The 10,704-nt window shown below is 46.3% G+C and overlaps 2 protein-coding genes across 2 annotated transcripts; one reads left to right on the top strand and one right to left on the bottom strand.

The window, feature by feature from the left end:
• Window positions 1-2,534: 2,534 nt before the first annotated feature.
• fbxo33 (F-box protein 33) lies at window positions 2,535-6,499 on the bottom strand. Its single transcript, XM_029258593.1, has 4 exons — window positions 5,916-6,499; window positions 4,559-4,669; window positions 3,812-4,479; window positions 2,535-3,302 (listed from the first exon to the last, which is right to left on the bottom strand). The coding sequence occupies exons 1-4, from the start codon at window positions 6,332-6,334 to the stop codon at window positions 3,037-3,039; spliced, it is 1,464 nt and encodes a 487-aa protein (XP_029114426.1). The 5' UTR covers window positions 6,335-6,499; the 3' UTR covers window positions 2,535-3,036.
• A 736-nt stretch (window positions 6,500-7,235) lies between these two features.
• On the top strand, window positions 7,236-10,695 carry fam177a1 (family with sequence similarity 177 member A1). The gene is made up of 5 exons (XM_018727344.1): window positions 7,236-7,394; window positions 8,099-8,284; window positions 8,374-8,440; window positions 8,765-8,862; window positions 9,004-10,695. The coding sequence occupies exons 1-5, from the start codon at window positions 7,290-7,292 to the stop codon at window positions 9,202-9,204; spliced, it is 657 nt and encodes a 218-aa protein (XP_018582860.1). The 5' UTR covers window positions 7,236-7,289; the 3' UTR covers window positions 9,205-10,695.
• Window positions 10,696-10,704: the final 9 nt, after the last annotated feature.

Below are 10,704 nucleotides of genomic sequence, written 5' to 3'. Positions count from 1 at the left end.
CTCAAAACTGGTATCCAGGCAGCTCAGTGCTGTAACAGCTCCCTCCTTTTAAACGAGAGAATTCAGATTGCGAATGCATATAGTTTCCAAAAGGTTTGGAAAAAAATAAAAACATTAAAAAAAAATATGGGAATCCAGGTTGTAAAAAAACAACCAGTCTTTTCCGAGATCAAAACAATGTCCCTCTACACTTTGTTATAAGAAGTGGACTAGCGAGGGAAAACCACATCTATTGTACACTGCACTAACACTTCAGCAGTACAAAGATACTTCACAACAGACCGGTTGCCAGCTAATGACTGGACCCCATTTCAAAAGAAGAGTGTAAAAAAATAAAATTTCATGCAGACATTTGGCCTTTTGTTTGTTTTAAATCACCCCAGTGGAATGTTCCTTTAACATCTCATAGCAGCTTACAGGTTTGATAGAACCAACCTTTGATTTACGTATTACATTCGCTCTTCACAGTGAAACAGGTGCATTGTAAGAGTTCTACGGCTGTTGACCAAGCCACAGCACAGCTGTGCCCCACACCGGTCCAACTTCTTAACGTCCGCATGTAGCAGTAGCATGCCTCGGCCGGCCCGTGGTGGGCTTGGCCCCCTGCCAGCATGGGCACTCGGTGTAGGCTGCATCACCATGATCTTTGGCAGCTAACAGATGCCGACAAGTAAAAAATCCAGTGACTTGCTGAGAAAGGTACTTTCTTTTTTGCCGTGACTGTCGCTCGCGTCTCAGGCTAAGCAGTGGCGCTCCAACCCTTGAAGTCTGACAGTAACCCTGAGAAAGGTTGTTTCCTGTTGTTCACTGGTGACAAAGTGGTACACCTTATTTCACACCCTCCTCTACTCTGATGTAAGCACTTTTGAAACTCAACACACAGAGAGGGAAAAGAAAAAAGAAAAAAAAAAAAAGAATGCAAGTGAACTATGCTTTCAAAACAGTAGTCTAATGCTGCTCTAAACATCAAATCGATCAACTGGACGCAGACGACGTAGGTATTGAAAGCTACCTGGGTTTAGGCACAGCACGAGCATTTAGTAGCTAGCAGATGACAGGATGGGTTGAATGCTGCCATCCCTTTCTGACCTATCTTTACCCATTCCGATTAAGAATTTGTACGCGGTATGTTACGCCAGTACACACCTTTTTTTGGTGTGATAAATTAGAAATGCAAATCTGTAAGGAAATAATCTCTCGGCTAACATGCATCTTTTTCATCACTCTTACTCCTTATCTTTGTCTTTCATGCGAAACCACTGGCTTTAAGTTAGTCTCAAGAGGAAAGTCGCATGCAGTCAAACTAGGACAACCAAACAGGTCAGCATATTTCACTGGCTGATTGAAAGATTTTTGGACCAGTGAAATCCACCCCCTCCCCTGGACACTCAAAACAGAGTATAAGTGCTTTTAACTCGTTCATACATTGTTCATAACCAAAGCAGAATGTTCTCAGCTTGAATGGCCTTTCAACACTTTGGTTTGGTCCGATACAGTCAAACATACAGCAGGAAAGATAGAGACACTACGGTCTTTGAACCAGACCATTAACTGATGCCCTCTGATTTGAGGAATGTTCTTTTCTGCACGCAACATCGGGGGATCAGCCCTCCTGCAGGATAGGAACCCCTCTGGAGATGTACTCTGCTGTGAAGACTATTTCTTCACTAATCCAGACACGCAAAAGGGGTTTTTTTTTTTTTTTTAAAAAAAAAATTAAAAAAAGGATATGCCATTACAGGGGCCTTTGCAGAAAAAGAAGCAAACAGGTTTGCCATTAAAAGGCCATTAGCATCACATTCACATTCTAATACTACACAAGCACCATATTCCCTCTCTACTGAGCTTTAAAACAGCAAATACACAACAGAAAATAAATTAAAAGTTGAACACACAATGTAGATGGTCACTTTTAAAACTAAACTGTGGGAATAAGTGCTGCTGAGGGAGGAGGAGAGGAAAAAAAAAAAAAAAAAAAAACCAACAACAACTTTAAGGTTTTGGATGAGCTTCTCTTAACACTCTGTGTTCAGCCCCCAGGCACACAAGCCCAGATCAGAACGAAACAAAGCCTTCATCATATAAGTACCTGAGATATGGAACAAGCAAACATATGTTCCTCTGCAGATGAAACCCGGTAGACCTTGAAACGGACACGGGGGGACGTCCAAGGCAACTGTGACTCAAGACTGGGGGGGGGGGGGGGGGGAAATGGAAAGACTGGCTAATTGCTTCATGGATCAGTCATCCTCACCACCATCACGTGTGGTGCCTACCTGAGACAGACCAGGAGTACTTCAGGAAGGAGCTGCAGTGTCTTGTGATCAGTCCTCCCCTCAAAGAGGAGTGGGGGGGGGGGGGGTCTCTTGAGGCCTGCAAAACCAATTATCCAGCCTTTGACACTGTGTCACGGGCGGACAGGCCTCGACACCAACACACCCACACATCCAGGTAAGAAAACCAGCAGGAACTTTGTCCTGAACGTCATCGCAAAGAACTAACACATGGTTTTAAAAGAAAAAAAGAAAACACAACGATAACAAAATAAAAAAAAAAAAAAAATAACCAGAGGGCTGAAGGGCTGTACTAGTATCCATCAGTGCTCCGTCCTTGGCCGGATGCCTCAGGCTTCACAAGGTAAATGAGTATAAATGATTTTCTTAAAAGGCAGGGACGGATAAACTGATAGACTTAGCTTTCTGCAACTCTACACTCCCTTATAAGAAGCCAACAAACAAAAACGCAGCATACATCTCAAAAGCCAGACATGGAAAAAAGCCCTTCCTGCACTCACTCATTAGCTACTAAACCAATACCCAACTATACTCTTCAGAAGCAAGATATATAGATAGATATAAATATAGCGCTAATACTGATTAAACACAGCACATAAAGGGTTAGTTCACACTACAGAAAACAAAAAAATGTATATATAAAATGAGACAGGGCTAATTGTGTAAAGGAGCATTCAGCATAGCTTTTACACACGAGGGCAGAGTCAGGGGTTGGAACAAGGGAGGTGGGCTGAAGGAGGAGTTATATGCCCTCACTGAAGCTCTGCACTTCATGAAAGAAGTGCTGCATGGGCTCGCTCATGACTATGCTGGTGTCCATCATGGGGTGCCAGACACGGCCCAGGCCCTGGGACACCTCCTTGATAAGGTTATGCACAGGATCCTCCTCAAGGAAGAATGCCTGGTCGGGGTCGAAGTCGATGCTCTCCTCGGACACTGCCAGCACCTTCAAGTTGGAGCCCCTCAGGCGGGAGATGGCAATGAGGTTGTGGGCCCACACCGTATAACCTGCAGATAGACAGCCCACAGACCCTGTTAGGTTTCCTGTCCTCCTACCATCTGGATCTGAGGAGGGTAGAGCTTTCAAAGGGGAACCATCCACCCATGCATTAACAATAGTTTGTCCAGTGTTGGGTCGCAATGGTCTGGAGCCTATCCCGGAAGCACAGCGTTTGAGGCAGAGTGCGCACTGGATGGAACAACAGTCCATCACCGGGCACTCAACACATTCACTCATGTGTGTGCAAACTGGAAAATGTAGTCACCAATTCACCTGAAACATCTTTGGACTGTAGGAGGAAGCTGGAACACCTGGAAGAAACTCATAAGCACACGGGCACAACATACAACCGCCACAGACACTGAGCTGGATTCAAAGCAACATCCAAACGCAGAGCCCAGGAGGAAGTACCAGCACTTCCTGCTTTGCCACATGCCACACGCAAGCGGGAACAAACTAATCTCTGAGAGTACTGAAAAGAAGCTGGCAAAGATCATCTTCCTCCCCAGCCACTCACCATGGATAACGAGCACAGACAGGTGGACACAGCGCCATGCCAGCAACACCAGCGGGTCTTCGTTGCGGTTGTCGCTGAGGTCCGGGAAGCCGGCATCATCCCTCATGAGGATGAAGTGGGTTAGGGTCTTGTGGTACTGCAGCGAAATGAGCTCCACGGTGGCCTCGCTGGTGCGGGCGGAATAACTGTCGAAATGGATCCTCTCCAGAGGTATGCTGGGCTTCAGCACAGCCAGCAGGTCTTGGTTGTCCATGTCCAGGGCCATGACGTAGACACGCAGGTTGGCACTATGTCTCACCAAGGCCTTCCAGTCGTCATCAGAGGGCGTGCCATCCAGGGGCTTGCTATGTAGAGCGGCACCATTGAGCAGCAGAGAAAGACGGTGCAAGGGTGCGTGATCTCTTCCACAGAGCAGCCGGCACATGGTGGCGCTGAAGTCGCAGAAGTCCACCGCCAGGGACCGCAGGTGCAGCAAGCGCTCCAGCTCCACAGCTGGCACCAGAGGCGGCACCTGGTTGTCCAGCAGGCTCAGGTGCTCCAGGAAGCTGGCACTCATGTTGGACATCGCTGCCAGGGAGTTGGGGGTCACCATGCCCAGCATGAAGACTGAAGACAGCCACTTCAACTGCCTGCTGTTGGCCAGGATCTCCTCAAACAGCTGCTGAATTCTTCAAAATAAGCAGGCAGGGATTAGTCAGAGGCAGGACCACCCCCAAGCGCACTATTAAACATTACAAAATTACTCACTCTTTGATTTTCTTGCCACCCTGATCAACCTGATTGAGATGAAAGGTGTCCAGCACTCCCTCGTCCTGCAGGATACAAGTGTCTCCATACAGCCTAAGCTTCCGAAGGTTCCTGGAAAGAAACCAGGAAAGGACCATTTGATCTCTCGTAACAAGTATACGTAAATATTGCTCATTATTCAAACCTTTGTGAGCTATTACAATAAACAAGTTAACTTTTAGAATGAGGAGAGAAAAAAAAAAAAAGAAATAAATCACCATTATCAAAAACCACTTGTCCAATGCAGCGGAGTCTATCCCAGAAGCACGGAGAGCGAGGCAGGGAACGCTCCGGACAGGACAACAGTCAATCACACACTTAAGAGTCACCACTTCATCTGACACATGTGGAAGGAAACCCATGAAAACAGGGGGAGAACACGCAGACTCTACACAGACACCTTAGATATGTCGAAGGAAACGGCGGAAAGCCATTTCCCTTTGAAATGAACGCGGTGCTACGTTGCGCTCAGCCACCCTGCTACTTCCTCAAAACAGAAGCTCCTTCCTGTGATACAAATCACTGGTGTGTTGCATCTTTTCGCAAAGCGAACAGCCACGCGACGCAGAATGGGTATTGCGCACCAACCCCCTTTTCCACGCCGGACCAGAAAATCCAGCGTATTCCCCTCAAACAAAACTGATGGAGGACAAAGGGCTGCCGAACTGACTGAAAGGACCGGACAGGACACGGGAACGGGTCGAGAGCCCAAAGGCAGGCGGGACCCCCGCGCTCCTCACCATCGCTCCCTTAACACCCTGACAGCTCAACTTGGGACCCTCACCAGACCACAGGCTCCATCACGGCCTGCTGCTGCTCATTGACAGCACATCCCTGGTGGGATTTCCAGGTAGCTCGCTGTAGCCCGGTGCTTAGGGCCATCTCTCCCGCGACCTGAAGGTTGTGGGTTCGAATCAAGGTACTTGCCCGAGAATTGATATGGTAAGAAGAGCTTGTGCGCAGAAATGGGTAAACCATTGCAAAGTTGGTTACCGTTAGCAAAGTGTCATGGCGAAAAACAAAGGTGAACAACGAGCAGTCATTTTAAAACCTAGCGGCCCAGAGGACAGAGAGAGAGAGGACGTGTCGCCACAGGAAACGAAACGCTCAGCTGCGGTGCCTCCACGGTCGTTGGGCCCCCGGTCCGGTGGACAGAGAGAAATTAAAGCGGCGACAAGCGCACGATTCATACTGCAACAAGAAGAGGGGAATCATGGGAGCGCTGTCACTGTGTGACTGACAGTCAGTCACAGACAGTGTCACCCTGCTCGAGGAGCGCCGTCCGTGTCCCCAGGCTGTCCCCCCAGGCCGAGCTCACCTGTTATGGCGCAGCCCGCGGAGCACACACAGCGCCTGCTCCAGGTACGTCTTCATGGCGTCCTTCCAGCGCTCGGAGCTCCCGCCGGCGCCGCTCTGCGAAGCCTCCGTGCCCGCCGCCTCCCCGTGGCCGTGCAGCGGCAGGAAGCCGTCCACCGGGGCCAACTCCAGCTGCAGCTCCCGCACGAAGGAGCCGAACTTCCGCATGAGGAACTCGAGCTTGGGCGTCTCGTCGCACGCGGAGCCCCCGCCGACCCGCAGCTTGAGCTCCGTCCACAGCGCCGGGTAGAAGAGACACTCCCTCCAGCGCGAGCACACGGCCGAGGCCCGCAGCTTGTCCCGCGCCGACAGGAACGAGAATATGTGGACGATGAGCTCGCTGGGTAAGGCCGCGGCTCCGACACCCCCGCACAGAGCCATGGCCGCCGCGGACACCTCTGGTGCTTCAAGGAGCAGGAGCACGAGCAAGAGCAAGCGCAAGGCAGGAAGAAAGGAAGGAACGTTCGCGAGGGTTTCGGACAACAGCGGCCGAACTGCTGTCCTCTCCCTGCGTCGCTGCGCTCTTTCTGGGGGGAAACAAACACCGTCCTGTGGCTTTTCGTTCAGTAGTACCGGAGCGCACCAACGGCCTCGGGAGCGGGGGGCGCCGCGAAGCACCGCCGCTTCGCATTTCATCAAATAAAGGCAAACGTGGGTACTGACGAGGGCTTCGTACTGACAACACTTAGTAAGCGTGTAAAATTGTGAAACCGTGAGATAGCCCCGAAAGACACCCGGGTTCTATAATGGAAAGAGAAGAAATATTTCACATTTGTCGAGATGGGCTGGTCTAAAGCGCTCTTATTTTTGCTATACCCTCCGCTGTCCTGTAGAGGGAGCAGCTCCTGTTGACGTTCGCATTACACAGGTAACAACTCGCAGAAACTCAAGCATATCTAATATCAGACGTGACAATGGCATCTATCGACATATTAGAAAACCAAATAGACTATCAACATATACTTGTATCAGTCTTCACAATGAATGTACATCTGGACGTAATCTGTTGCTCGAACACGTCATCATACTTTAATAATTATTTCATAATTTAACTACCCAGATCACTGTGTATCGTCACTGATTTTTGTTTCATGATCTGTGTGCTAGTGCAAGTTTTATACAAAATTTCGAATTAAGATGTCATGCAACTGTATTGACATAGAAATATGTGTACTGAACGTAGCTATATGCTGAAAAGATGTCCTGAATTTTGGGATTAAGACTGGAAACTTGGAAGTCAAATACAACACCTGTTTTCATTCAGCCACCTCAAATCGCAGACGTTAACAGTCAGACCAAGACGTCATTTCCGTGTGTCTCGCGGACGCACGAACGGATGCAGGATCACGTGAGGCGCGCGGTTAGAAGGAAGATGGCGGAATTGTCGCTGTACCTCAGCAACGTTTCCGTGTCCCTGGCGTCGAACATGGATGTGGAAAAGGTGCTGTTTGACTTAATTTCGCGTATTGGAAGTCGTTCTTTATTTAATTTTGATAATATGATCAGTAGCAAGCATACCTAGCTAGTTATAAAATAAACTTTTAAGTAATTAAGTCTAATGTACCTGCTTGTCGGATTGAATTATTCGAATTATTAATAATTTTCTAAATTTTGTGTTTGTAGTGGAGCGAAACAGTCTGTGTTTACCCGTTTAGGGAACAGATGTCGCTAAAAGATTCTTTCAAACAGGAGTGTATGAGAGGCTCAATTTACGTCACTAACGGCGTGTTTACGGCTCCTGTCTTTTGAGTGTTGGTGTTTCTGGTAGAGCCGGTAAGGAGTGGCGTTCTGTTACCATGGAAACCAAAGTGCGATTAAAAATGTCTCTGCTCCAGAAAGGATGTATTTTTCCCCATTATCGCAACTGGAAATTGCACATGGGTTTATGTTTCTAGTTATGACTGTTGATTCACAGAATGCCAAGATACCTGCTGCGTTGTGTGTTTAGCTCTCAACAGCATTATGTTATCATTCATAGCCATAACAGTAGGTGTTTCTCATTCAAGCATGTCCATAACTCCACTGAGTTCTACTGCTGTTGTTTTGATAAGCCGTTAAAACCCTGCTGTTGTGATCACTGTAAGTTACAGTTGTTTTGCCATCATCATGTTCTTTCCCACTGATCTCTACATCTGTTTCCCACAGACCACCGGGAGGGATTTTGAAAGCGTGGAGCTCGGAGATCAGGTAAAGAAGCGGCAAAAGTTGCCCCGCAGGACTATCCACTTTGCCAGTGGAGAAATCATGGAGGAGTACAGCACAGATGATGAGGAGGATGAGGAGGAGGAGGAGAAGGTGCAGAAGAGGGATCTGACTGCTGCAGTGGACCCTGTGAGCAAACTGTAGGGTCTGACTGACCGAGTTGTGGGATAATGGCCTTATTGTGCATCTCCCTGGTGCTGAAACTGTTTTTATTTCAGTCAAAGATGACCTGGGGGCCATTCTTTTGGTTTTATATGTGGAGAGTTGCCACATCCACCTTATCAGGTGAGTCCCTTGCAATTGGGGAGGAAAGTTAACCATTTAAAGAAATTAACTGAAGTAGATTTAACCATCCAATCTGATTTAAGCCACCATGGAAAGAGGAAACAAAAACAGGAAAAACAAAAGTACATAAATGCTTCAAAGTGCATCAAGCACCATGGGGATCTTGGGTATCATGATTTAGTAGAACTTCATCACTTTTTCTCTTGCACAGCACAAACAAATTTAATTTAGTTAACTCTGTAACAGCCCCTTCTTTAGATGTCCTAACAAGGTTTGTCCAGGACCAGATTGCTTAACCTCTAACTACTTACCTTTGACTTTTAGTTTGCGACTATCTGGGAGAGAGAATGGCCTCATTGTTTGGCATCACATCCCCAAAGTACCAGTATGCTATTGATGAGTACTACAGGGTGAAGAAAGAGGTACGTGTCAGTAGTCTAAAGGCTCTAAAAGAGGGAGAAACCTGGACGAGCAGAAGAAACGGAACATTTACACACGAGATTCCCCACAGCCAGAACTGTGAGCTGCCATATATATATATTTAAGTGTGTCATGCTTTACAGGAAGAAGAAGAGGAGGAGGAGAACAAATTGTCAGAGGAAGCAGAGCGCCACTTTCAGGAGCAGCAGACTGCAGAGAGGAAGCAGGCAATGACTGAGCAGCCAGAGGGATCTGCCTCTTTTGTCAACGTCACCTTTGAGTCAGAAGAAGAGCCCAAGGCTTCACTGGACACCAGCAGAGTCCCAGCACCCCTCCCCTCCTAATCAGCCATTAAAAATAGGTCCTACTTTCTACATTTTCTCCATGTTTGTTAGATTGGTGATGGTTCAGTGGTTGCTTTCTGTAACAAGAAAATTTACACATTCAGACATGGCAAAAAAATGGTCAGGATCAAAGGCATGTTTGCAACTGACCCTCTTGTGCTAATCCCAGGGATTCACCTGGATTAGCTGACCAGTCTAGGTTCCACAAAGTCTCCTGATCATATTTTTACTCTGGTGGCCTTTACACAGAGCACCTGAAACTGTTACATGGGAATAAGGCCTGTCTACTTTGTGGTAGAGAATGATGGATGTTCAAAGGCTTGCTATATTGGTGTAAATTATTTACTGGATGCCTTTTTAGTGTGTCACAGAAACAGAATGTATAGAAAAATGTACCCCATTGATAAAACAGGTTTTTATTTTGCTTAGGACTTAGTGTTTCACTGGTCAGTTAAGAATGGTCTGTATCATTTACATCTTAGTTGGGAACCATAATTTGGCCTAAAATGCATCAGTTTCTATCTGAATTTAGTATTCAGTGGTGAACTGATAATTCATAATGATTCTTCATACAACTGACACTTCTAGATTCAGCTCTAAATCCAGTATTATGTGTAATGGTATACAGTGAGGGCTAACCTTTTGCCTCTCAAATACTGGAAACCCCTGGAAACTCGATTAGTATGTCGTTGTTTATGAAATGTTTTGGACAGACCTCCCTACGGGACCTCATTCTCCCTGTACTGTGGTTCTAGCATACCTCTCAATGTCCTGAGGGACAACTGTCAGAACTGACAAGAAATTGACTTGCATCCACTGAAAAGAATAGACCTGCACACAAAATATTAACCTTGCTTCTCAGGGTGAGCTCCCTATCTATATCATACTCATACATCTATCCAGTCCAGTAGGTGGAGCAGCGAGGCTCAACCAAGACTTTCTTTAGAAAGGGAACATGTTGACAAACTTAAAACATTGTTCTTATCACATTGTTTTCTTTCCCAATTTTTTAATGGGATCATGTATTTTGTTTTGTTTTCTATATAAACTTGTTTAAATAGTCTTTATTTTGTTAAATAGCTATACTTCAGGGATTTATGCTAAGGATGATGGAGTACTCTTGTAATTTATACTTTATACTATGACAGTGAACTGCAGAAATAAATCTTTGTTTTAAAAGAATGTATTAATGAAAAACTAAGGGATGAGACTGAGGTTATTGTACTTTGGACATATGGCAATGGACTTGTGAAAAAACTAAAGCTTGGGAAAGTATAAGGAAAAATTAGGGGATTACCATCAGCCAATTGCATGGATTCAGTCACACTGACAATGGACAACACCTTTCAACATTACAACAAGTAAAGGACAGGTTTTTGGAAGCACTCTTGATATGGTTGCCAAGAGTCAACATTGCCTTGATGACACAATGTTTTTAATAATTTGGGAAACGTATATTGAATACAGTTTAATAAATGAACAATAATTACATCATACGTA

Source organism: Scleropages formosus, chromosome 15, assembly GCF_900964775.1.
Source record: "Scleropages formosus chromosome 15, fSclFor1.1, whole genome shotgun sequence".
NCBI classification, from domain to species: Eukaryota; Metazoa; Chordata; class Actinopteri; order Osteoglossiformes; family Osteoglossidae; genus Scleropages; species Scleropages formosus.
The sequence above is the reverse complement of the archived record's forward strand: the minus strand, read 5'-3'. Positions and strand labels throughout refer to the sequence as shown.